This window comes from Podarcis gaigeae (genome assembly GCF_964106915.1).
Source record: "Podarcis gaigeae genome assembly, chromosome: 12".
NCBI lineage: Eukaryota > Metazoa > Chordata > Lepidosauria > Squamata > Lacertidae > Podarcis > Podarcis gaigeae.
In genome coordinates this window covers 34,530,895-34,558,729 of record NC_139688.1, presented here as the reverse complement: position 1 = coordinate 34,558,729, position 27,835 = coordinate 34,530,895, and the positions used below count along the sequence as shown (strand labels likewise).

At 41.4% G+C, this 27,835-nt stretch overlaps 1 protein-coding gene across 6 annotated transcripts in view; it reads right to left on the bottom strand.

The window, feature by feature from the left end:
- Window positions 1-2,398: 2,398 nt before the first annotated feature.
- The window catches only part of ABCB5 (ATP binding cassette subfamily B member 5), a 58,493-nt gene continuing 33,056 nt past the window's right edge, over window positions 2,399-27,835 (bottom strand). For all 6 annotated transcript variants that reach the window (XM_083705223.1, XM_083705226.1, XM_083705225.1 and 3 more), the window contains 18 exons: window positions 27,646-27,756; window positions 27,169-27,294; window positions 25,263-25,466; window positions 21,752-21,922; window positions 20,532-20,693; window positions 15,571-15,828; window positions 12,790-12,936; window positions 11,354-11,458; window positions 10,112-10,189; window positions 9,615-9,698; window positions 8,516-8,719; window positions 7,300-7,400; window positions 5,756-5,896; window positions 4,859-5,015; window positions 4,419-4,616; window positions 3,869-4,075; window positions 3,165-3,311; window positions 2,399-3,064 (listed from right to left, as the gene is read on the bottom strand). In XM_083705223.1, coding sequence (XP_083561349.1) covers window positions 2,867-3,064; window positions 3,165-3,311; window positions 3,869-4,075; window positions 4,419-4,616; window positions 4,859-5,015; window positions 5,756-5,896; window positions 7,300-7,400; window positions 8,516-8,719; window positions 9,615-9,698; window positions 10,112-10,189; window positions 11,354-11,458; window positions 12,790-12,936; window positions 15,571-15,828; window positions 20,532-20,693; window positions 21,752-21,922; window positions 25,263-25,466; window positions 27,169-27,294; window positions 27,646-27,756 — 2,799 coding nt within the window. In that variant the 3' untranslated portion in view covers window positions 2,399-2,866. The remainder of the gene's footprint in view (window positions 3,065-3,164; window positions 3,312-3,868; window positions 4,076-4,418; window positions 4,617-4,858; window positions 5,016-5,755; window positions 5,897-7,299; window positions 7,401-8,515; window positions 8,720-9,614; window positions 9,699-10,111; window positions 10,190-11,353; window positions 11,459-12,789; window positions 12,937-15,570; window positions 15,829-20,531; window positions 20,694-21,751; window positions 21,923-25,262; window positions 25,467-27,168; window positions 27,295-27,645; window positions 27,757-27,835) is intronic.

The window sequence follows — 27,835 nt, the reverse complement described above, 5'->3', positions numbered from 1 at the left end:
TATTATCTCTGACCAGATTTTTAAAAAACTATGGAATTTTGAAAGAATAGCTTGAAAATGGGCACTTAAACCGATCTCTCATTTTGAAGGTATCCTCTTAAAATATATAAATGGCTATGTAAAATGAAGTTTAGACTGTTTCAACTACATGACTATTAAAAACTGCACACCTTTGTCTATGGCAACAGAGGACGCAGCCACATTCCAACTGCGTGGGACAGCTCTGGAGTTTCAGACATTGGCCACAACATAGTCCCTTCCAAAATTCTTTATTTGCTTTGTCTTGCTCCCATAAAATAAGTTCAAAGTACCCACACTGACAGCACATTGAGCTATCACAGAGTTTGGCCCTCCCTTGGAATTCTCTGTTAGGGGAGACTAATACTTTTCAGTAATATGCCTATTTAACTAAGTGCAGATGTAGCTGATAAAATGTTGGATTGTTTCAAGGTTTGCAACTTACTTGCTATAATATGAACTGAACATTTGTTGTTCAGTCATAGGACACTAAATGACAAAATACCTATGGAAATAAGTATAAAACATGCAAATTGTAAAGTGAGTCTACATGGCTTGTGTAGCTAAACCAAAGCTTCAAGTGCAAACTCTCCTACATTATAAGACGTTAATACAGTGGTACCTTGGTTGTGGAACTTAGTCTGTTTGACTCCTGGAACCGTTCGAAAACCTTGGCGCAGCTTCCGATTGGCTGCAGGAGCTTCCTGCACTCAATCAGAAGCCACGTCAGATGTTTGGCTTCCGAAAAATGTTTGCAAACTAGAACACTTGCTTCCGGGTTTGCGGTGTTCGGGAGCCGATTTGTTCAGGGCCCAAGCTGTTCAGCAACCAGATACCACTGTACTGGATATCAAAACCAAAGTTGAGGCTTGAGTAAAGTAGAAACCAGATTTGGAGAGGGATATTTGGATATTCATCTTAGATATCAGAGGAAAACACTATGAAGAAGACAGAAGTCTTCATCAGCAAGACCCAAAGCTCAGTGGCAGAAGACATTCTCTGCTGGCAAAAGGTCCCAGGCTCAGTCCCCAAGTTTTCCAGGCAGGGCTGGAAAAGAGCCATTGCCAGTCAGTATGTACAATGCTGAGATACGTGGATCAATGGTCTGATGTGGTGCAAGGAAGTTTCCCATGTTAACTCTTGTAATATTAGATTCCAGAAAAAAGTGAAGGCAAAAATAAATAGTGGCAACCCACACACATTTCTCTATGCCTTTGCCAAGTTTAAGAAGAAGCAAAAATTCAGTTACAATTCCTCCCATCAGGACAAATTGGGAAGCAACTTGCAACTACACACAAGCAGAGAGACCATTCCCTCATCTACCTACCTTGCATCTTCATTTGTTGAAACCAGTGTGGCAACCAGTGTTGACTGCCAACCACGGATGAAAAGAGAACATTTCACTTCCCTTAGTGCCATTTACCTTAGTTCCTCGGGTTACATACGCTTCCGGTTACATACACTTCAGGTTACAGACTCCGCTAACCCAGAAATAGTGCTTCAGGTTAAGAACAGAAATTGTGCTCCGGCGGCGTGGCAGCAGCAGGAGGTCCCATTAGCTAAAGTGGTGCTTCAGGTTAAGAACAGTTTCAGGTTAAGAACGGACCTCTGGAACGAATTAAGTACTTAACCCGAGGTACCACTGTACTTAAAAAGCTTTTTTTACTGCCTGGCCTGTTTAAAATCCCATGTGTTAGAAAGAAGAGGACATGCCCTATTTGTATTTGGGCTAGTTGAATAGATAATTTTTAAAAATGGCAGGAATTGTTTTGTGTTGTATTTTATCCCCATGACATGTGGGGCAAAGATGACAATAAAACTGGAAAAAAAAATATATATTTCTAATTGCAGTGCTCTCGAGAAAATAAACAAGCTGTCATTTGTATAGTGAAGATCTGTAAACTGCAGTAAATGTAGACTTTGCAGTGTTGCTAAATTTGACTTTCAAGTTTCCTTCATGCAGTGCTGATACTGACCCTACAGAAAAAGTGAGCATGGTGAAACCAACTAGGCTTGAGAAGGCCCTCGGTTTAAACCCCACACAGCTATGAAGCTCAGTGGACGACTGTGAGCCCAGCTGCTCTTTCTCTCATGATTGCTGTGCAGATAAAATGGGGTGAGGAAAAACTTGTATGCTGGATATAGTGTTCAGAAAATAGCTTTAAAAATATATATTTCCCTGAAATTAATGAACGGGCTCACTTGGTTAATCAGCAAAGAAACGTTCTGCAGGCACTTTTAGCTGCTTCCACCACATTAGAACTACTTCTCTGCTTCTAGCGTCTTGTGGAAGTTAAATCTTTTGCCTTGGGGCATAACATTGGGTCTGACAGCTTTCAAGCCGGTTCCAACCTTACCAGTAAATTCTATTAGTTCTTACTGGGGTTTCCCAGTTTTGTTTTGTTTTTTATTACTATTACAAAAGTAAAATCAACACCATGATACAAAAACATTCTGTAACAAAGTAAAATATAAATAAATCTCTTTCGTTTCTCATGAAGATGCGCAGCAGGCCTGCCTCCCACATTCACAGGCTCCTGAGCATTACCTGGTGATGGCGATAAGAAACAAGGCACAGTTAGCCTTCATCTTGATTGGGACCCAAAGAACTATTTCAGGGGTGCTGAAGGGCATAAACATGCCAAAGGACGACTTGACTTCCCTCTTCTCGGAACAGGAGATTCTCCCCTCTTCCTTATATTACACAACTTCTTCATTTCCAAATGTGGTTTCGTCATATGGTACAGGGGACTGTTCTTTGACAGACTCAAGTACAATGTTGCCTTAGGCATAATTTGAGGGTTTTTTGTTTTTGTTTTTTTGGTATCCACAGACTTTGCAGCCTGGGCTAATGAGGTACTTGTGCATTGACAAGTGCATGATAGAATCCACCCATGGCCAGCAGCTGGCTGTGAGTTCCCTGTTCCACTACTTTGCCATTCTGGATGACTGCTATGATGTCAGAATTCTGGATCGTGGACAACCGATGAGCAATGACGATGCAGGTCCGACCCTTTCTAGCTTCATCCAAGGCCTTCTGGACAATCTGCAGGCATGGGCAAAGAAAAAAATAATCTTTAGAATGATAGCCTCGATTCATCCCTACCCTGCTGCAGTGCAGGAAGCAAGGCTGCAAGTTGACTAACCTTTTCACTTTCTGTGTCAAGAGCTGACGTGGCTTCATCCAGAAGAAGTACTGCTGGTTTTCGGACAAGGGCACGGGCAATGGCTATTCTTTGTTTCTGTCCTCCTGAAAGCTGTGCTCCTTTGTCACCTACTCGAGTATTATATTTCTGTAGGTGGTTGTTGTTGTTTTTAAAAAAGAAAAGATCACAGATATTGTGAGTGTTGTGAAGAGCAAGTTAGACCTTTCCTTTCCGCATCCTATCAAAACTAATAGGCTGTGCATCTGGATCCTGTGCAGATGTTTCAACAGAAGCAAGACTCACTGCTTGCAACAGGACTTACTCAAGGATAAGTGTGCATGGGAATGCAGCCTTAAATATGCATTTAAAAATTAATCTCTGACCATACTTTATAAGTCAATATGATAAGGTGGGCTACCTGTAGCCCTTGGCCTAATTTCAGATATGTGGCAGGGAGAGAGAATGACCGGAGTGCGGGGAGATGTGACACAGAGAGAAAAGGATACACCACCCAATTTTGGCTCTAGCCCTGTCCACCATTAGCACATGGCCTCCTCAGAAGGACCCTAGACAGGAAAGATGCCCCTTCCCTCCTGCAAAGGATTTAGTTGTAGGTTTCTATGCAACTGGGATTTGTGCAAAATAGGATAGTTATTCCTCTGGAGAAAGAGAATGCTGGAAAACGTAAGGACATCTTCATTTACCTCTGGGAGATTTTCTATGAAGTTGTGGATATTAGCTGCTTTAGCTGCTTCTTCAACTTCTTCCTGACTGACTACTCGGCTGTTGTCGCCATACTGGATGTTCTCTGTAATACTGCAATCAAAGAGAATAGGCTCCTGTTGCACAAGACCAAGTCTGGATCTTAGCCACTGTATATGTAGAGATTTGGTGTCCACGCCATCTGCAAGCTGTAGGTAGAAATGGAAGTACAGAAAGTTTGAAATGAGCTTCTGCAGAGTTGAAAGGCACAACAATAGGCAGCTGAACCTGCGTAAAATTTAATGGACGCACCAAGTTTATGGTCTATATTTTTTGTTGGGGAAAATATATAGACATGTAGCATATATAAACATGAATTTTTAGGAGAAAGTAAATACAAAAATCTGCATATCAGATAAAATATGTACAATTTAAAAGCAATTTTTGTGTGTTTAAAAGAAATGGCAAATGACAGGATCGAATGGACTTATTTTGAACACATACAAAACTGACACAGAATGGAAATAGCCAGATCTGTCCATCCCTACTCACCACTTGTCCTGCTCCTGGGTCGTAGAATCTCTCCAGAAGCTGGATGGAGGTGCTTTTGCCACAACCACTGCTTCCCACCAATGCCAGAGTTTGTCCCTTGTTAACCTTTAAACTGAGTCCCTGCAAAACTTGAACTTCTGCTCTAGTTGGATATTCAAAATGGATGTCTCTGAATTCAATGTTGCCATCAAATTTCACCTACATTGCGGGGTGGGTGGGAAATGAACACAGATATATGTTATGGGTTATGTATAAAGCCATATCTCAAATAAAGGAGTTTATTTCTGAAGCCGATTTTAAGCAAACAGAAACTGAGCTGACGCCAGTAAATAAAACAGCATTATATTTCTCTTTTTTTTATTCCAGTAGGCTACACTGAGCCCTGTTAATAAAAGAACCACAACAATTCTATTCTGAAAGCACTATCTGTATCGTCTTACCAATTTTTCACCTTCTTCACTATAGCTATCAATCACTGGCTTCCGATCCAAAAGCTGAAAAATTCTTTGTGCAGAAACCTTTGATTTGCCAAAATCTGGTGCAAGAGAACTGGACTGAGCAACATTCATAGCAGCAAAAATCACAGAAGAGAAGACTCTGTAAAACACAAAACATAGAAGCATAGAAAAGCAAATGTTTTGTATTGAAAAGCAGATGCCATACATCTCTGGATTGAACTGCAACTACTGTTTATCTTGCAGAACTGAGATTTATACAATGAGCTCCTTTTAACAGGCCTGTGATATTACTATGTACAGTGCATCTCTAACACACTTATCCTATCACTAAAATAGTGTATCTGTACATATTGTGTACATACTCTATATACATAAGAGGAAGCCTAAAAGTGCACCCACTGTCTGCAATTCAATTCATGATAAATTATTTGTAGGACTATCCAAGCCTACTTAAGTTAAGAAAATATACTTGAGACTGCAGTAACACACACATAATTGCAATGTGAATCTATAAAAGTATAACTAAGCAAAAGACTATTATAACAATGCTCAAGTTAAATCAGAGGTGTTTTATTCAATGAGTATACAATTTATGTACCTGATTGCACCAATGATTGATTTGCAGACTTGTAGTTATTCACACATAACACTCAACATTTGGGAAACTTTAATGTGGGACTCCCACCCTTTGTCCAAACTTCAAGTGAGGGCAGTATGGAACTTTGTTGCTTGCTCCTCCTCTGTCACAGTCTCTTGCAGATCAGAAGGCGTCAGGAAACTTTTTGATAGTTATATATATTTATGTTTATAGATTTTCACATTAGTATTTAAAATCAGTTTATATTTCGAGCTCTTACAAAATACAGAAGACACACTCACATAAAAAGTTGCTCGAAGTCCATTAAACAATGGGCAATAAGCCATGCTCCAAATCTGAAGACAGCAGCATTTATAAAAAAGTTGAAACACTGGGCTATTCCATATGTAACTCCATGAAGGGGAGCCTTCTTCAGAGAGTCCCTGATAAACGAGAAAGCCAATTAAAGAGTCACAATTCATCATGAAATAAGAGGAACAGTAGAGCTTCTACTCCCAAAGCATTTTTAAAAAGCAAGTCAGAGTCATTGACTAAGATGCTAGTAAGCTTTTAAAACCAAAAAACCACACTGAAGAAATGAATCCTCAACAAATGGGGGTAGTGGAATCATACTGCCCATTTTCTCAACACCCAGCCCATCTTGGGACATGACTCATCTATATATGTTGGGCATAACAAGCAAGTAGCACAAATCCAAATACCATAAGCCCAATAGCTTGTCACTGTTATCGGGCAAGATTGGTCAAGCAAGGGTCTTCACCACTTACATACTGTGCCCAATCTGTGTAAGTGATAACAATTTCTTGTTATTCTGTGACGTTAAATTTCGAATCCTCTTTTGCAAATCCTTTCTTTTGATCCGAGTTGAATATACTTCTAAGTTGTATATACTGCCATCTGTCAACTTCATATTGCCGTATCTCTTCATATGATTTTAATCTGAGTTTCCCTTCTTCCTCTTTCAATAATTGTCTATACGTTAGCCAATTTGTCCTCATATTCAATTTTTGGATAGCATATGCCTCCAGCGGTGATATCCACCAAGGTGTCTGTGGTTCCAGATGCAATCTATATTTGTTCTAAACTTTGTATAATGCACCTCTTAATATATGATTTGTGAATTCTTTATTGACTTTTACTTTCTCATAATTAAGATACGCATGCCATCCAATCTGTGTAGGTGAGCTGAGTAGGGCAACAGAACAAGATGAAGCCATGCTGCACACTGAGAGACATGGTATCAAAACCAAGACTTTTACTCCACTAATACTAAACCAGCTTGGATCAAGCTAATGCTCCGGTCTCTGGTGTCATCAGTAAGACCGTTCACAAAATTAGCTGTAAATGAAGTAGAAATTCCTCCCTTTCCATTACAATACTAAAAGAGGATCATGGGAGACACATCATCACATGAACTCAGAACTGCTGGGAACACAAATAAGACTGTTTGAATGGTGGTTTCTGCATGCACCAAAGTTTTGGCATACCACTACTATTAGCTGAAAAGACTGTCTGGCAGTTGTATGCTAAAACTCAACATATTCAAAGTTCTGCAGGAGCTACTGGACTTTACACATCACTCAACTGCACATTTTGGTACTAGCTGTTTAAAGCCACCGCAAGCCCCAGATATTTGGACCTTAAAGGGGTGATATCTATCTATCTAAATTGTGTATGGGAAAATGGTACAAGGTGGCTTCAATCACACTTCCAGGAATTTAACATAATTATGCACAAGAATATTTTTAATTTGTGAAATAATGTAATTAAGAAATAAAAGTCAAGAACTCAAAGAAGACGACGACAGACTTGTATACAAATTTACCTGTATGGACCTTCTACGCTTGAAATATATCTCTCAAAAAATCTGTCTTCTCTTGTTAATGAAACCACAGTTCTTATATTTTCTACAGCTTCTGTTGAAATCTGATTTGGGAAACAAGGAATGTACAAGGCTTTAGAAAATCCTGATTTCACAAAAGGTTAGGTGTTCTCCATTAGATGCAGTTACAGATAGGTAGCCGTGTTGGTCTGCCATAGTCAAAACAAAAAAATTTCCTTCCAGTAGCACCTTAAAGACCAACTAAGTTAGTTCTTGGTATGAGCTTTCGTGTGCATGCACACTTCTTCAGATACACTGAAACAGAAGTTACCGGACTGGAATTTTTTTTTTTCTCCATTAGATGCTTAACCTCATAGCCATACACAATATTGAACTAGGTGCAACTAAGGATCCAGGCATTGAAACAATGTCACAAGTCAGGCACTTGCACCCGGAAGGTTTGGGGCAGTGTCCTTGAAACCTGAAGTAACATATTAGAAGTGGTTATCTGCAGGGTTACTCCTTCAGTCAAGTACTTGCCAGACCATCCAAAGTGCACCATGCTGAGCACCTTGTGGAGGAATCACTGTCCCCACTGTGAGTATTGATATCCCAGCAGTCATATCAGGAAAGCGGCCACGATTCTGCCTCAGCCAGTCTGTCACCTGAGGGCACCCAAATACAGCTGGGGACTTCTTCCAGTTCCATATACAGTCGCACCTCGGAAGTTGAACGGAAACTGTTCCAGAAGTCAGTTCGACTTCCAAAACATTCAGAAACTGAAGCGCAGTTTCTGATTGGTTGCAGAAAGCTCCTGCAACCAACCAGAAGCCGCGGAAGCCTCATCAGATGTTCGGCTTCCAAAAATAGTTTGCAAACCGAAACAGTCACTTATGGGTTTGTGGCATTCAGGAGCCAAAACATTTGAGAACTAAGCTGTTTGAACAAACCCTATATAGATTTCTAGGGCATTCACATCAACTGTTTTAATGGTTGGCTTTAGTGGAGTGTGTTTTAAATCAGTGTTCATCCTTTTACAGTGTTGAAAACTTGATGATATAGAAATATTTTGAATAAGCCAATCGACAAACCAACCAAGGGCTTCTGGGATAGGCATTAGTGGACATGAATAAAAGTTAAGAGCCGTGTTGGAAATTTTCCCTTCTCTCACTGCCACAGATCTAATCAGAACCACATGTTTTAACTATATAGAACTCACTCTTCCAGCTTCCTCGAGGGCTTTTTGATCCTTTGACGCATGGCCAGTCACTGATTTCAGTCGTATAACATGGGCTATCATAACGAAAGGAATACAGGCCAGGATGAGCAATGTTAATTGCCAGCCATGCACAAAAGCAATAATAATAGCTGTCAAGAGTGTAAAGATCGTTGAGGTTAATAAGGCCAGCCGACTTCCAGTAGCCTAGAAATAACACAAACAAAAGACAACACGTTGGAAGTTAACCTCATTAAAGAATTAATTGCAAAGTTAATCATGTTCATTAGTGGGTCTAACTCTGCATACGGCTAGCCATTGTCATCCTAAAATAGCAAGTGAGTCACAATTATACTTGGGAGTTTAACTAAGAATGTGCACAATGCACATACTTAATCTCTCTTTAGCTTCAACCAATATAGCAGCCCTGCTCTTGCCAAGTCATGTTCCTAAAAGTTTTGAAAAGCCGTTCAGTAGTCCTCACAAAATTCCTCTTTGTTAGTTAGAATGATTCATCAGGATTTTTGCAAAGGCACCTTGCAATGAAAGTAAGAGTCTCTATGCCAACATGATGTCAGCATGAGATGCTACAAGTCTAGTAGGCTAGCTGGCACAATTACACCTGCAACCCAATGTCACCGTGCTGAAATAAATCATCCAGAGACATCTCTGTCAAACAACATTTAAGTGACTGCAGGAGATCCTCTCTAGACTGACCTCTCTCACTCTTAACCAACCAAAGGCCCCGAGGTGTGCATTATATTCAACAAGCTACATTTACAGAAGTCAAGCTTATAGCAAGCTGAATCATCAATAGCAGCCACAAATAAAAGACAATGAGTTGTGCACTGCTCAGTTTCATTCAGAGCAGACTCTCTGAAATTTATGAACCCAAGTTGGTCATATCCATTAATTTCCGATTGTCTACTCTGAGTATGACCAGTACTTGATACAACCCACTGTCTGTGTGGTACATTAAATGCCATGCAGTTACAAAAATAGATTTATTATGCTCTTTCCACAAAAGCTTCTTTTTGAAACCACTGCAATTTAAATTTCAATTCAATTTTTTTAAAGACGCCTAAATAAATGGAAAACATACTCCTTTGACTTGAGAAGCATCTGTTGCAAGCCGGGTTAGCAAAACTCCGATGCCGTTGTTATGGTCATCAAACCATCCAATCTCCTGAAAATGAAAGAGTGTTCAGATAATTTTTGCCTTTGCAAATGTATATTGTCATGGCTCAAAGCAGCCTATGAAGCATTTGAAGTACCGTACATGATAGTTTTTTTCTTTCTAAAGAAACCCTTAAGAAGTTGGGAGGGATTGTAGCTCTGTGACAGAGCACAAGTTTTGCCTCGGGCTGAATCTTTGGCATCTCCAAGCAAGAGTTGTGGCCAATCATTGGAGACAACACTGAGCTAGATGGTCTGACTCAGCATGTCAACTTCCTATGTTCCCGCAATCTTTTGTATAATGACTTGAGGCTTCTACTTGGCCTTCAGCATGGAGACTGGAGACTGCCCCTGAAGACAATGGACCACATCCCAGACCCACCCACAATATTGCCCACCTTTTCCTGTATCTGTTGGTGTTACCTGTTGAAGCAATGCTTTGAATGAAAGTGATCTCAACCGCATAGTCAGAGCTTCCCCAGACCTCCCAAACATGAATCCCTGAAAAATGTAAACATAAAGCATTTAGATTTTATTTAGCTGTACAATGCCATAACATTTTTAAGACTGACGAGCTATAGACTAAAGCGCTGGAAGAGTTGAAGCTATTTACTAATACAGAGCTCAATAGAAATCCTACAGTATGTTCTGGTATTTTTCCATTTGTTAAGCTAAGTTGAGGAAAGGTTGCTGAGGGCCAACATTTTTTCTGTTAGTTGAACAAGAACCAGGCTGTCTTCATTACAACACACACTGTATTTCCATTCTAGTGCTTCTAGAATAGAAATAAGGCCAATTTGCAAAACTAGTCACCCTTTTGCCTTTTCAAGCTTGCTCCTCTAATTAAGACACTGATAAAGTGTCCTATAAACATAACACCCACAAATTGTGAGTACTGATCATGAAGGTTACTAGTCCACCTTTCTAGTCCCAAGTTCCAGGGGGCAGAGGGGGACTAGATGTTGGTCTGAGAAATGCAGTAACAAGAAGGGGACATGAACAGGAGCGGCAAAACATGCGCAAAAATAAGCAGTCAGATAGGAGTACAAACTAGCTTCCTGAAACTGCAACAATCATCTTCTTTCTTGGTGCTACTGGCTACCAGACACATAGGTTGCTGCACTATCGGTCCTAAATATTATTTTACCCAACACCTCATCCCATTTTCTTTACATTTGGTGTACTTATCATACTGAATGCACTGCAGTGGTTGTATTTCTAAGCGACAGCAGCTCCTCCCTCCATTTATGAAGCTACAACCCAGTCCAGCTGTTGCCTTTGCAATATCAGTTTTAGGTCGCTGGGGCACAGAAGTTCATAGAAATAGGTGGTAGGATCCTACTCTCATCATCTTGCACCCCAACCCCAGTTCTGCAGCTGCCATGGATCCCATTACAACCAGAGTTTAAAGTAATCATGCATCATTATTTGATTGAAATGTGCCCAGAAGCTTGAAGGCTTGTATATCTTAAATAAGTGAAAACCATGGTGCCTCAACACCATTTATTTATTTTTTGCTGGGGAGTGGGGACAGGGATTCCTTGTTTTGCTTGAATTTTCTGAGTGAATTGGTACATTATCATGGTCTCACAAATTTCAGCAATCTGCTGCTCCATTCTGATATTATTATTATTATTATTAAGTAGGCCTTAGGAGTGTCCTTACCTGGACAACATATGTTATTAAGCTGATCACTCCCAACATAAGGAACATAAGAGAAAACAACACTGTTTTTTGGCTTTTCTTGGCTTCGTCTGTTTCTTGGAAAGCCTGGGTTACAAAGCACAGAGTTAGTCACCAGTACTAGAAAATCATTTATTTATTTTCTACACTGCCCGTCACCCGAGGATCACATGGTGATTTACAATATAATAAAAAAACAATAATACATAACATGGTAACAAACAAAAACAATACCCCCAGCCCGCCAGTTTAAAAGACCATAGTTTGTTTAGTTAGCCAAAGGCCTGGGAGAAGAGAGCCATCACTGAAGAGGCTCTGTCCTCCACTTCAAAAGCCAGAGACCCTGAGAGAAGAGACTCTCCCAGTGTTAGAATACTGGAAAGATTAATATGGATGGAGTTGCCCTTTAAAGCTACCTAGGGCTTTAAAATGTTATATGCATTTTGAATTCTGATTGGAAACAAACTGGAAGCCAGGCAAGATCTTTTTTAACTGGCCAAATATGTCCAAATCAGAAAGCCAACTTATGTACTGTATTTTTCCGTGTATAACATGCCCCCTGTTTGTGGGGACTCCAAATTAAGAAAATGGGGGGAGATTGTCAAGAGCTCTTGAGGTTTTTTTTTGGGGGGGGGTTTGCCGAAAATCACTCACCCAACTGACCAACGCTAAAATCGCAAGCAAAGCAAAAGCCGCCACTCACCCGCCCAATTGACACAGGGGCAGCCAATTGACAACAACCCTTGCCGCGGCCACCAATCAACCGCCCAATAGCCGCTGACAATCTCCTGCTCATGGCTGCAACCAATCACTCCCGTCCCCCTTCTGCACTATCTGTGTATAACACGACCCCCAATTTTTAACATAATTTTTAAAGCTAAAAATCTCGTCTTATACACAGAAAAATACGGTAATTTCTAGTTGGCCCATAAAAAGGCATGCAGTGGGGAAGACTGAAAGCTACCCTCCTGACCTGACACCAGAGTCACTGTAGCTTATGTGAGTCAAACTGGGCTGCACGGGCAGAGCCTATCCAGTACTCTTGCAGCCCCAACTTCTCTACTGCTCCCAGACGAGTAAGCTGTAGCGAGGCCAGTGGCAGGAGGGCAGCTCCATAGCCCCACAGGCTGCCTCCACAGTTGCCCAATATTTAATGCATATTGCCATTAAATCTTTCAGGCTTTTAAATTATCTAGAATGTGGTTTTTTAAAAGTATGCACTGGTTGAGAGCAAAAGGTGCTGGCAAGTATCCTTATTATAAAGGCACTTGGAGCAGATGTCATTATGGAAAACCAACCAATGACACACTGAATTTCTTTGTTTTCACTGAACTGAGAAGAGGGTAACATCCTAAAGAGAATAGAAAGTGGAAGCAAAAGGTTTTTACAGAGGCTGAAGTATAAGCTTCTAAACTTACCCCAATTATTTTACCGAACAAAACAGCAAAGGCAGGCGTGACACCACCTCCAATGGCAGCAGCAATGATTCCAAACACTATAGAGCAGAATTCGGGCTTATTCAGGGCTAGAATTCTAGAATAAGGCACCTCAGGGAGCTTCTCTTCCTGTAAGAGACAAAATTCCAGTTGTCACCAGCGGGTGAGAACACCGAAGGGGGTAATGTAATTGCTTGGGCGATGAACCATGCTAGCAGAAGATTGCTGGGAAATTAGTATGAACTCAGAATGTACTAAATACGGAAACTTACTGAGCTATGCACACCCATTGATTGTCAGCAAAGTTTTAACTGCTCAAAAATGTGGAGAAAACAAAGAGGAAAAATGGAACAAAAGGCCAACTCATGTCAAAATCTATCCAAAAGGGCACTGAAAAGTCAAACTGGATCAGTCATAATGAATGGCAACTTTAACGCATGAACCTTTCTGATGAATGATTTTTAAAAGAGTCTTTTAATTTAATTTTGATTTCTCATCATTTTCATGTTTTGATGTAAGCCGCTTAATTCTTCAGAAAAAAGGGATCTCAATGTTTAAAAATTAAAAAGTAAAAATAGAGAACATGAGTCTAGCACAGCTACAGCCATCCTTGAAGTTGGTGGTTAGGAAGTAATATCACGAGTGTATCAAACCTCTTCCAAATTGCTTTGTCTATCAGTCAAGTCCAATTACCAAAACCACCAGAGAGTTGTACAAAACTGCAATTTAACCAATATATCTTTTTCTGCAGATATGGACATAGGTGTATCTTTATGTCAGGTTACATGAAGACAGAATCAAGCATACAAGTTTGTAGAAAATATCACATGAAGTCATGAGGCAAGTTTTTCAGACAAGCTATTTTTCACAGGATTGATAGATACTGACAGAAGCATGACCATATTTCGGCATATTATTATTACTATTACAATGGATATATTAATTACCTTTTAAACCATCGTCTTAAGGAGATTTACTCAAAAGATTATTTAAAACAGTTAAAAACACAAATGCATTTAAAACAAGAGTAGAACCTTAACAATTGGGCACTCATGGTAAAGACCCAGCTGGGAAAATCTATTCTCAGCTTTGCAAAATGGATGCTTCCAGGAATGCTACACCGGGACTGTGTTTTTCACTGGCTCCCAGTTCCACTTTCCTACTCTTAACTCCATCCCTTCTTCCACTTTGCCTACTGTGAAACAATATTTTGTTCATCTGTCAATACCAGGCATAGGCAAACTCGGCCCTCCAGATGTTTTTTGGGACTACAACTCCCATCATCCCTGACCACTGTTCCTGTTAGCTAGGGGTGAGGGGAGTTGTAGTCCCAAAACATCTGGAGGGCCAAGTTTGCCTATGCCTGGTCAATACTCTCTCGTTTGTTTGTTCTGCACAACTTTTTCTAAACCACTGGACTGTCTCTCATTTCTGCAATCCCCCCCCCCCATTTTTTCTTCCCATGCATGAAGACAAATGCGATAGGGGAAGAAAACAAGAGAGCGCTCCCAGGGCATTCGTCACCTGACAAGCAAGTCTGTTTCCACAATGGAAAATGTCAAGTCTGCCCACCAGTGGATCTAAACAGTGGTTCACCTCATCTGCTTTACCTCTCTCTTGTGCTTTGGTTGGGGTGGGTGGGTCTGCCTTTATTTTTCACTGCCTATTTAATAATAATGGAAACTTTCCACTGTTATAAGAGTCCTTCAGGAAGTGGGTGGATAAATTCCTGCTGGCACTGCGTGACCCCACCTCTGGCCTATGCTTCAAATTTGCAGAATTGCTTTGTTCAGAGTCCAGCCATGGAAAGATAAGATACATTTGGACTGAATGTAGTGAAGGCATTTCCAGGTTGACTACTCATGTGCCAGAAAACCCTACATGTTAGACAGTCCCCACCATACCAATGCTGGTTATGCATCAGCCAGGGAGCAGGCCCACCATCATTTAGGGGAAGAACACCCCCTGCATGGTCCTCCTTGTTCCTTCACACATTCAAACTGACCCCTGAAGAGAGTTAATGAAAGATTATCTCTGAGTGATAGTGTCAGGGACTGGGCAGAGGAGGAATGGTGGAGACCGACTCCCCAGCCTGACCCTTCCAGAGAAGAGGAAGCCAGGTCAGATTTACAACAGGGGTTCGAGGGAGGTCAGAGCTCAGAGGAAGATGAGGGGGAAAGTTGGTAAATAATGGGAGAGAAGGAGCAGGCAGAGCTGGCTGACACGTTATCACTAGAAAGCATTCCAGACCCACCATCTCCCAGAACCCGGCAAGCCTTAAAAGTAGCAAAGAGCTTGAAGACAGAGCTTAAAAGCAAAGAGCTTGAAGACAGATGCCACTAAGCAGTGTGATGCTGATGACGAATGAGGAAGTGGGGGAGAAGGGTGTGTGTGGAGATTTACTTGGGACAACGCCATTATCCAAGAGGCTGGGTTCCAAAGCCTCTCTCTGTAAATACTGAATAAAAAGCAGATGCTAAGAAACTTTTCCCTGTCTTTGTACGTTCCTGGCAACCGGCCGTGGGAGTTGCTTGCAGCCTTCTGACAGATAGAGACTTTGTATTTAAACCTCAGCCAACATACATGCACCAATAAAAAGAATATGGATTATGGAGTTCATGAAAGCTGAAACTGAACAGTAGTCAGGTCTAGCATGATGTATAAGAAACACAATGCACTACCATCTTAACAAAAATGGAATGTTCTGTTCTAAATTTTATGCTATTCTCACAAGGCATGTTAAGAATTAATCTTAGCACCAACCACTTTCTTCTTCTTCCCTTTCTTCTTCTTCCTCCTCTTCCTCTTTTTCCTGTCAGAGTATCTTTTCGTAGAAGCCCTACTGAGGCTGCGTTTACGGAAGCTTCCTCCCTTAGCTATTTCTGTGCCACCAACAGGATTTTCCAAGACACTGGCTTCCACGTCATTTAGATAATCATCCTCAGAGTCGTCGTCATCTTCCTCAGTCTCAAAATCTGTTTCTTCTACTGTTTCATCGCTTTGATCATCTCCACCATAGCACTAAGGTAAAAAGGAATTAGTCATTCCGAAGAAAATTCATTACCCATGGAAAATATCATGAGAAACGTATTTAATTACTATGTACAATGATTAAATCTCTGTACACAGAAAAGCATGTGGCGCAATTCCAAATTTTTTGGGTGGTGGTGTCATTTTTGGGTTCCATTCCAAAACTAGTTGCCCAAGAGATATTCAATAAAAGGATTCTAGCATAGTCTTTCTTTTGATACATGAAGGTTTTTCCCCTTTTTAAACGTGCAATGAGTTTTTGACAAGAGTATTTAAACAGGCTCTCACACATCTGCTCTGAAACCTATGGAACCTGTACTACGTGCTTTTCCTGAACATGTAGAGCACCTCTAACTGAAAAGTACTTGCCTATTTCTATCAATGAAAGTGGAATTAAAATTAAAATAAATAAAAGTACCCAGTACAGTAGTTCTCAGAAACAGACAGAGACAGAAGAAAGCACCAGTTCAGTCTGTAACTTTGCTTGGGTGTTATCTGGGCAGATGGGTAGAAATAACCCTTTTAAGGCTGAGGGCTATACTTACGCATGGTCAACTTTCTGGGACCCTATGTCAAAGTTGGCATGGCCAAATGATTGGGTTGGTTTTTTTAGCAACAATTTTTGTGGGGTATTCTGAGCATCACAGAATCACAGCAGGGGACTCACGGGAATCATCAGTAAAGAAGGGGGTTAGGATTATTATTATTATTATTATTATTATTATTATTATTATTATGAAAAATGGACATTTGGGGTGCCACAAGAAACATTTTAGTATTGTGGCATTACAGTGGCTTTCAGCATTTGAGGCATAGGTTTTCAGGACCCACCTTATTTTTTATGGTTGTAAGTATGAAGGGCAGGAAATAACTAACTAACTAAAACTAATTAAGTAACCCCTTCATGGATCACTGCCTTGCCGTGGCGAAGGGGCTTGAAGAACTCAGAGAAGCTATGAACTATGCCGAGCAGGGCACCCAAGATGAACAGGTCATAGTGGAGAGTTTTGACCAAACGTGATCCACCTGGAGGAGGAACCGGCAAGCCACTCCAGTATCCCTGCCAAGAAAACTCCATGGACAAAGACAACAGGCATATAAAAGATATGACGCTGGAAGATGAGCCCCTCAGGTCGGAAGGCGTCCAACATGCTACTGGGGAAGAGCGGAGGGCAAGTACAAGTAGATCCAGAGCTGATGAAGCGGCTGGGCCAAAGCCGAAAGGACGCTCAGTTGCGGATATGCCTGGAAGCGAAAGGAAAGTCCAATGCTGTAAAGAAAAATATTGCATAGGAACCTGGAATGTAAGAACCATGAACCTGGGTAAGTTGGATGTGGTCAAAAGTGAGATGGCAAGAATAAATATTGACATCCTGGGCATCAGTGAACTAAAATGGACGGGAATGGGTGAATTCAGTTCGGATGACCATCATATCTACTACTGTGGGCAAGAAACCCGTAAAAGAAATGGAGTGGCCCTCATAGTCAACAAAAGAGTGGTGAAAGCTGTACTGGGATGCAATCTCAAAAATGATAGAATGATCTCGATACGAATCCAAGGCAGACCTTTTAACATTACAGTAATCCAAGTTTATGCACCAACTACTTGTGCTGAAGAAACTGAAATTGACCAATTCTATGAAGACTTACAAGACCTTATAGAAGTGACACCAAAGAAGGATGTTCTTCTCATTATAGGGGATTGGAATGCTAAAGTAGGGAGTCAAGAGATAAAAGGAACAACTGGCAAGTTTGGCCTTGGAGATCAAAACGAAGCAGGGCAAAGGCTAATAGAGTTCTGTCAAGAGAACAAGCTGGTCATCACAAACACGCTTTTCCAGCAACACAAGAGACGACTCTACACATGGACATCACCAGATGGGCAGCATCGAAATCAGATTGATTATATTCTCTGCAGCCAAAGATGGAGAAGCTCTATACAGTCAGCAAAAACAAGACCTGGAGCTGACTGTGGCTCAGATCATCAGCTTCTTATAGCAAAATTCAAGCTTAAAATGAAGAAAGTAGGAAAAACCACTGGGCCGGTAAGATACAATCTAAGTCAAATCCCTTATGAATACACAGTGGAAGTGAGGAACAGGTTTAAGGATTTAGATTTGGTGGACAGAATGCCTGAAGAACTATGGATGGAGGCTCGTAACATTATACAGGAGGCAGCAACGAAAACCATCCCAATGAAAAGGAAATGCAAGAAAGCAAAGTGGCTGTCCAATGAGGCCTTACAAATAGCGGGGGAGAGAAGGCAAGCAAAATGCGAGGGAGATGGTGAAAGATACAGGAAATTGAATGCAGATTTCCAAAGAATAGCAAGGAGAGACAAGAAGACCTTCTTAAACGAGCAATGCAAAGAAATAGAGGAAAGCAATAGAATGGGAAGAACCAGAGATCTGTTCAAGAAAATTGGAGATATGAAAGGAACATTTCGTACAAAGATTTCCATAATAAAGGACAAAAGTGGAAAGGACCTAACAGAAGCAGAAGACATCAAGAAGAGGTGGCAAGAATACACAGAGGAATTATACCAGAAAGATATGGATGTCTCGTACACCCCAGGTAGTGTGGTTGCTGACCTTGAGCCAGACATCCTGGAGAGTGAAGTCAAATGGGCCTTAGAAAGCACTGCAAATAACAAGGCCAGTGGAAGTGATGGTATTCCAGCTGAACTATTTAAAATTTTAAAAGATGATGCTGTTAAGGTGCTACACTCAATATGCCAACAAGTTTGGAAAACTCAGCAGTGGCCAGAAGATTGGAGAAGATCAGTCTACATCCCAATCCCAAAGAAGGGCAGTGCCAAAGAATGCTCCAACTACCGCACAATTGCACTCATTTCACACGCCAGTAAGGTTATGCTTAAAATTCTACAAGGAAGGCTCAAGCAGTATGTGGACCGAGAACTCCCAGAAGTGCAAGCTGGATTTAGAAGAGGCAGAGGAACCAGAGACCAAATTGCAAACATGCGCTGGATTATGGAGAAAGCTAGAGAGTTCCAGAAAGACATCTACTTCTGCTTCATTGACTATGCAAAAGCCTTTGACTGTGTCGACCACGGCAAACTATGGCAAGTTCTTAAAGAAATGGGAGTGCCAGATCACCTCATCTGTCTCCTGAGAAATCTCTATGTGGGACAAGAAGCTACAGTTAGAACTGGATATGGAACAACTGATTGGTTCAAAATTGGGAAAGGAGTACGACAAGGCTGTATTTTGTCTCCCTGCTTATTTAACTTATATGCAGAATTCATCATGCGAAAGGCTGGGCTGGATGAATCCCTAGCCGGAATTAAGATTGCCGGAAGAAATATCAACAACCTCAGATATGCAGATGACACAACCTTGATGGCAGAAAGTGAGGAGGAATTAAAGAACCTTTTAATGAGGGTGAAAGAGGAGAGCGCAAAATATGGTCTGAAGCTCAACATCAAAAAAACGAAGATCATGGCCACTGGTCCCATCACCTCCTGGCAAATAGAAGGGGAAGGAATGGAGGTAGTGAGAGATTTTACTTTCTTGGGCTCAATGATCACTGCAGATGGTGACAGCAGCCACGAAATTAAAAGACGCCTGCTTCTTGGGAGAAGGGCAATGACAGGCCTAGACAGCATCTTGAGAAGTAGAGACATCACCTTGCCAACAAAGGTTTGTATAGTTAAAGCTATGGTTTTCCCAGTAGTGATGTATGGAAGTGAGAGCTGGACCATAAAGAAGGCTGATCGCCGAAGAATTGATGCTTTTGAATTATGGTGCTGGAGGAGACTCTTGAGAGTCCCATGGACTGCAAGAAGATCAAACCTCTCCATACTGAAGGAAATCAACCCTGAGTGCTCACTGGAAGGACAGATTGTGAAGCTGAGGCTCCAGTACTTTGGCCACCTCATGAGAAGAGAAGACTCCCTGGAGAAGACCCTGATGCTGGGAAAGATGGAGGGCACAAGGAGAAGGGGACGGCAGAGGACGAGATGGTTGGATAGTGTTTTCGAGGTTACCAGCATGAGTTTGACCAAACTGCGGGAGGCAGTGGAGGACAGAGGTGCCTGGCGTTCTCTGGTCCATGGGGTCACGAAGAGTCGGACACGACTAAACGACTAAACAACAACAACAACAAATTAAGTAACTCCCATTTTAAAAAAAGACAATGAGGAGGGTCTGGGCCCTCTCTTCAAAAAACCTCTTGCATGACCTGATATGACCCATAGGTCATGGGTTAGCCATCCCTGATATATATGAATTCTTTGTTATGTTACACTAGAGAAGCAAACAACATTTGGCAAAGACAAACATGTGTTGTTTCTCTTGAGTATCCCCATTTGTGTGCAAATTAGCTTTTAACCACCACAGTTGTGCCCACCAAGCGTGAATGCTTAGCTGTTTCAAGCACCTTCACTCAACCCAGGGAATATAATTGGGTGAAAAGGCAAACCCAAATTGTAGGTGCAATAGCATGATACAAACCTTACAAAAGTGGTCCATTGCAATGGTTTCACTTCTTTGGCAACCTTCCATCTTTCCCAACACTCTTAACTCTGTGCAAAGGATCTCTAGTCTCTCACCTGCCTGCCACAAAGAACTGCGTACTTCCATGCTTCACCTGGTCCAACCTCTTTCTCTGAGTTCCCATTATGCTGACCCATGGGTTTAGCATGATATGTAAACTGGGCCATGATGGCTCATTACCTGCTGCATTACAAGTGCATAGTAGACTCCCTTATGTGCCATGAGCTCGTCATGGGTCCCTTGTTCAACAACGACACCTTTCTCAAAGCCAGCAATAATGTCAGCTGTCCTGATGGTGGAGAGTCTGTGAGCAATCACAATGGTGGTTCGACCAGTTCTGGCCTTGAGGGGGGGGGAAAAAGGGCGGAAGAAGGTAAACATTTTTGTATACACAAACACAAGAAACATACCGTATTTTTTGCTCTATAAGACTCACTTTTTCCCTCCTAAAAAGTAAGGGGAAATGTGTGTGTGTGTTATGGAGCGAATGCAGGCTGCGCAGCTATCCCAGAAGCCAGAACAGCAAGAGGGATTGCTGCTTTCACTGTGCAGCGATCCCTCTTGCTGTTCTGGCTTCTGAGATCCATAATATTTTTTTTCTTGTTTTCCTCCTCCAAAAACTAGGTGCGTCTTGTGGTCTGGTGCATCTTATAGAGCGAAAAATACGGTATACACAAGAAACTTTGTTCATCTGACATCTGCACACAGAATGTCTAAAAGGAGGAGTCCCAGAGATTATTTATTTACTACCAATAACATAAATCCAACAATTCTATTAATCACCTTATATTTAACTAGATTGTTATAGTTATAATTCATCTCTCACATTTGATTTCCATTCAATGTATTTTCAGCACATGATTAGACATATCATTATTGCTGTTTCCTCAACCGATTTAGCATTTCCTTTACAGATTTCACATTATCATCTAAGTGTTGGCTAAATTAACATGGTTAACACTACAGTACACCAAGTCTCACTGCTTTGGCATCTTGCATTTTTGTTTGTTTTTATTTAAATATTTTAAAATCACCCATATGGGGGTGGGGAATCCAAGGTGCTATACAACCTAAAAACACAGTATAATAAAAACACTAAACATATAAGTAAAAGCTGGTTGGCAAAAGAATCTCAGGTTTGGAAGCTCTGTCTAAATAATATTTTTCAAGGGTTAAGGCATTTTCTTAAGGCCAAACTCTAACTGGCATAGGAGATGCCTCAAGGAACTTCAGTTTTTAAACTATAGCTCAGTTGGTTAAATTGTGGTGCTGATAGCACCAAGGTTGCAGGTTTGATCCCCCTATGGGACAGCTTAATATTTCTGCATTGCAGGGGGTTGGACTAGATGATCCTCAGGGTCCCTTCCAACTCTACGATTCTATGATAACAGACTATTTACCTTATCAAGTGCTGCTTGCACTATGGATTCACTTTGATTATCCAGAGCAGAGGTAGCTTCATCCAGCAACAGGATCTTGGGGTTCCTGGCTAGGGCACGAGCAATTGCTATACGTTGTTTCTGTCCCCCACTCAGCTGAGCTCCCCTTTCACCAACCATGGTGTCAAATTTCTGGGAAATTCAAAGCACAGAAATCAGACTGAATCACATTAGAGTTTCCACTCTTAGTTACAAACAAGAAAAGGTGATGCAGCGTAGAAGTAACACTCTACAGCCCAACACAAAACATTCAGTAATGTTCAGCAAAGGAGCTTTCGTTTCGGTTTTCAGGGTATCATACCTCATGAGCATGGGTAGGCAAACTAAGGCCCGGGAGCCGGATCCAGCCCAATCGCCTTCTAAATCCGGCCCGTGGACGGTCCGGGAATCAGTGTGTTTTTACATTAGTAGAATGTGTCCTTTTATTTGGAATGCATCTCTGGGTTATTTGTGGGGCATAGGAATTCATTCTCCCCCCCCTTCAAAATATAGTCCAGACCCCCACAAGGTCTGAGGGACAGTGGACTGGGCCCCTACTGATAAAGTTTGCTGACCCCTGCTCATGAGCATAAAGACTTATTACTTGCAGCACAGATGGTGCTAATAACAGATATATCTGTAAAGCGTGTTCTCCCTAACAGAGAGCACGGGTTGCGGTTGAGGAACAGGCCGCCCTGCCATGACTAGGCAAATTGATCAGCAACCCTGGTCTTAAGGGTTAATTGGGTTGCTGGGGAATTTTAGTTGTTACCAATTTGGAGGAGGAGTCAGAAGCTATAAATAGAAGGGCCAGACTTGGGGACGTCCTCTTGGCCGTTTGCATCGGATCACCCGCCCTCCCTCCCTTTAATAAGGGGGTTTTTTATTTAAGTTCGATCGCTTGACCTTGCTATGCCTGTCATGGGGTCGTTCGCCTTGGAGCGGGGGCCTGGTAGGAATTTTGCCATCTGGCTGATTGGCTGGTGCCATTTGGTTTTTGCCTACTGCGTAGCAAATAGTCACAACTTGTAAGGTTGGTGGTTAGGCTTTGGTTAATTGGTGCTTGGAGGGGTAAGTGCCTATCCCTCCAAATGATGCGGAAAGGGAATTCCGTTAAAGGAATCCAGGGGCTTGCCATTCTTTTCGTCCTTGTCCGTGGAGCCGGACCTGGGCCGTGCAAGCCCCACCGGAAAATGAGGGTGAGAAGCGAGGGTCTGTTTCCCAGCCTCACTTCTCATCCAATACTTGTTTCCCACGCTGGCTTCCGGTGGAGTCCGGAAGGGCCAGCTCTGTCCTTGAGGGCCAGGACAGATAGTCATAACCAATGCCTAAGCAACCACTCACATTTTTTTTGTATTTTGAATAAAGTTGTGGCCAAAACATGCAAAAAACCTTAAACAAAAATTGATGTGTGAAGTGTGTAATTATTTGGGGGGCGGTACTGTGGAACTCAACACGCAAATATCTGGGACGTGGGTGGTGCTGTGGGTTAAACCACTGAGCCTATCAGAAGGTTGGTGGTTCGAATCCCCGCAACGGGGTAAGCTCCCATTGCTTGGTCCCTGCTCCTGCCAACCTAGCAGTTCGAAAGCATGAAGTGCAAGTAGATAAATAGGTATCGCTCTGGCAGGAAGGTAAACAGCATTTCCGTGCGCTGCTCTGGTTCGCCAGAAGCGGCTTAGTCATGGTGGCCACATGACCCAGAAGCTGTACGCTGGCTCCCTCGGCCAATAAAGCGAGATGAGCGCTGCAACCCCAGATTTGTCCGAGACTGGACCTAATGGTCAGGGGTCCCTTTACCTTTATATCAGGGACAGATTTAGCTAACAATACCTGGAAACTTTCCCAATGGAGAAAAGAAGGGGCGAAAGAATGCTATGTTGGCACTCCAGTAATAAAATGGGTTTCTTCATTTGTGTGAGCAGTCTAAATAATTTGGTTAGCTATTCACCTTGGATTCATCAGTGTGTCCTGTAAGATTGAATATGCCATTTGCTAAGAATAAGTTTTCTGTTATCAAAAGGAAGCAAAGGTTTGTTTGACTGGAGCCATCTCAATGATTAACCACACTTAGACAATGACTCATCTAAGCCACACATTTGAAGAGGACTGGGTATCCAGAAAACATAGGAACAAAGAATTTGATTTAAGAAGCTTTCTGAAGCATATCTGTGATAATAATGAATATGCATGCAATCAGTAATTTAACAGTTTGCCTATAGAATCTGTGTAAGCCAAAGGTCGTTCCAGCAAAGAAAAAGAGAGAAAATGGTGGTCATTATTAAAGAAACACTTTAATTATAAGTATGCATTGTTTCATGAGTAATGAATCTAAGAGAAGTGACTCAGAATCTGGAAAGGGAACAGGAAGTGTGGGAGAGGGTGCTCTTCCTTATCTCAGCTTGCTGAGATCAGACTCGTATGAGCACACCTAAAATTGAAGAAAGATTACTTTGGAAGCTTTGGTTGTTCTTTACATGGAAAAGCTCTGCTGGTGAGGTTTTGCAGAGCAGCAGGGCACTGCCCCATCTGCAGCTCAAGGTGTTTGTGGCTGCGGGGGTGTGTGTGTGAGAAAATAGCTGCTTACCCGGCTCTAGGTGGGCAGTGCTTGTGGCCTCTCGCGGGCTACCCTCCCTTCCCAGAGTAGTGAGGAGTCACCTCCCAGCGGCCAGCCATCGTAAATTCCCCAGCCAACCACACTGCAGGGCAGTATAGCCTGCAAGACTAAAGATTAAACTGCCAATGGTTGGGCTCAATCATGCGATGTCAGTAAGAGTGGTTCCTGGACTGACTCCCCCAAATGCCCTGTTTTGGACCAGTGACAGGAGGCCAGTTTAGCTTCAGAGCTGAGCAGAGGAGCATTTCCACTCACTCCAGTGCCCCCGCCCCCCACAGCCAGATGTACAGCTATGTTGTTGTTTTAAAAAAGAAAAATTCTTTGTCCATCTACTGGAGTGAAAAACAATTAGCAATACAGTCATACCTCTTGTTATGTTCGGTTCAGGTTATGTCTTTTCAGGCTGCGTGCCGCGGTGACCTGGAAGTACTAGAAACAGTTACTTCCGGGTTTCACAGCTTGCGCATGTGCAGATGCGCAAAATGACGTCATGTGCATGCGCAGAAGTGGTGAATTGTGACCCATGCATGCGCAAACGCGGGTTACATTCTGTTCAGGTTGCGAACAGGGCTCCGGAACGGATCCCGTTCGCAACCAGGGGTACCACTGTACAGTTGTACCTTGGTTCTCAAACAGAATGTGTCCCGGGAGTCTGTTTGACTCCCAAAACCGTTCAAAAATGGCGTGGCTTCCGATTGGCTGCAGGAACACTCACTTCCAGGTTTCGATTGTTCGGGAGCCGATTTGTTCGGGAGTCAAGGTGTTTGAGATCCAAGATACGACTGTAGTTTAAAAGCTGACACGTGTAAATCCTTGCACATGTAGGAACGAAGTTCTCCAGATCGTAACAGAGAATGTGACAGTTCAGGTACTCACATCAGGAAGTTTGGATATGAAGTCATAAGCATTAGCTTCTTTTGCTGCTTGCTCAATGTCAGCATCAGTAACATCCTCTCTGCCGTAGCGGATGTTGCCTGCTATTGTAGTAGCAAACAATACAGGTTCCTGGCTTACAATGCCAATGTTTTCTCTCATCCACTTGAGATTGAGTGTCCGGATATCGTGTCCATCTATGGTTATCTGGGATAAAGATGTAGCAATTTGTAAGAGGTCACAAAAGCAGGTTTTAAAACGGGCCTAGTTAATAGCTACATTCAGATAAACTTTCTTAGATAACTTGTAACTTTACAGATGATGGAAGGATAAATATACTTCAGTAAGCTATAGTTTTCCATTATATCTGAACCACAAAAGTGTGGTTATTTGCTTTTAAATAAGTCTGGATATGAAACTATGATTTAAAATTGGCTTCAGATCCAGACTTGTTTGGAAACCACTGACCACAGTTTCCTGGTTCGAGCATAACAGATGACTTCTCGGTTTGTTTACTCAATTGCAAAGGGAGGGTGAAGAGGGGAAATGATGTTTGTTCATATCTTATTATGATTGCTTGAATGCAGCCTATTTCATTAAGGGAAAAGCAAGCTAAAATGTTGACACATATGTACATACATACTTGCCCTGGCCAAATCTTATGAACCTTCTTAATATGATTTTTTTGTATTTAGGCAATTAGTTTCAATAAGAGTAGCATACTGTATTATTGACTTGAGACTACAGTAGGTCATGAAGGTAAGAAAGGGCAACAAAATCAAAAAGAGGACAAGGCATTGCTAAGAAAAGCAAAAACTACAAATTGGGAGTTGGAAGTGGGATTAGATAAAGCCAGAGACAATTTAGAATAACTTCAGCAAGAAATATGCAGGAGAAATTCAAAACTTAGAGGGGTCCTGGTAGGCCTGCAGAGAAGGAACGTGGTAGTTTTCTTAAATGAACATTTGGCACAACATATATATATATAATTAGATCAGCTCTGATCCAATAATATAAAGGTAGCATTCAGGCTGGGCGCTAGCCAAATATGGATAATATTTCCAAGTTACATTATGGTCAAGTTTATTAGTTTATGAGAATAAGAGGCCATTAACTATTTTAACTAGGTGGGTGAAAAATTATCAACCGAAGGCCATGATATTGAAATATTATCTATATCCATACTAATGTTCTTATTAAACATAGGGAGTTTAAATTTCTAAGATATCGATTAAGGAATAAAAAAATTAAATAGAGATGGGGCATTCTGTTTAGACTTTCAATAAGGACAATGACTGACAGTTAAAACTATTGAAGAGCTACATGAGATGGAATGGAATCTTAAGTTGACATTTTCAGAGGTGGAAAATAACCCAAATTCATGGCCCAAAACTAAAGATGGAGATCAGACAGCAGAAAGAGTAAATGTCAAGGATTGAGGGAAGGAACCAGCTTCAGATAAGGGCACAACAGATTTGGGCAAAGAAGAACGTCAAGTAAAGGAAGGCCAAATAATCAAATAATTCAGAGAATAAGATTAATTTTAACAAAAGTATTATCTGTGTAGAATATAATATCAAAAATATAGTCATGTATGTATACATGTATAATATCTATAAATGAAAATGTTAATACTATTTTTTTATGGGGGGGGGGAATCATTTGAGACCATTTTTATTCTGTTGAAATAATATATAAACTAAATGACCAGAAGCAGGAAGCACAGACTAAGAATTGCTCTTAAATTTAGTGAAAGTATTTAAAATGGGATTACTTAACACAGTGGCAAAAGCACAGATGAATCTCTTACAGCAATGACTTCCAACCAAATATTTCAGTGCTTTTTCATATAGCAAGCTGCAACTTGTGACATTGAAAATTGAACAGCTATAGTCCCGTCAAAACATACCTCTCCTTCAGCAGGATCGTAGAATCTCTGCAATAGCTGAATTGTAGTGCTTTTCCCACAGCCACTGGAACCGACAAGAGCAATAGTTTTCCCAGGCTCAATTTTTAAGCTCAGACCTTTGAGAATCTAGAATTATTCACAAACATTTAAACATTTAAAACACAATGAAATAAAACAACAACAACCCAGAGATCACAGAGACCTTCAGGGTGATTTGATCGATGAACAACATCCTAAAAATGAAACATGTTAACAGAGACATGGTTGCTGTATCTGAAAAACACACGTTGTGTTCTGAATGCAAACACTTGATTTAGTTGCTCATCTTTTTATTTTGTTAAACAACAGCAATCCTGGTGATATATTTTAACAAAACCTATCAGCACTTATTTGAACATGCAGTAAATCTTAATGCACATTTCCTTAAATACCCGAAACAACCAAAAAGAGGCGGGAAAAGAAAAAAGAAAAGCTTACTTGAGTATCAGGCCTTGAGGGATAGCTGAAACAGATGTCTTTGAATTCAATCTCTCCTCGCAGTTTGTCTGGCTTGAACCCCTCACTGGAACTGCTATCTATGGGGCGCGGCTGGAAAGGAAATTGGAAGTAAGATACATTTCTGTAACTGTGGCATAACACAGGCATGTTCTTCATTTTATGTCTAATG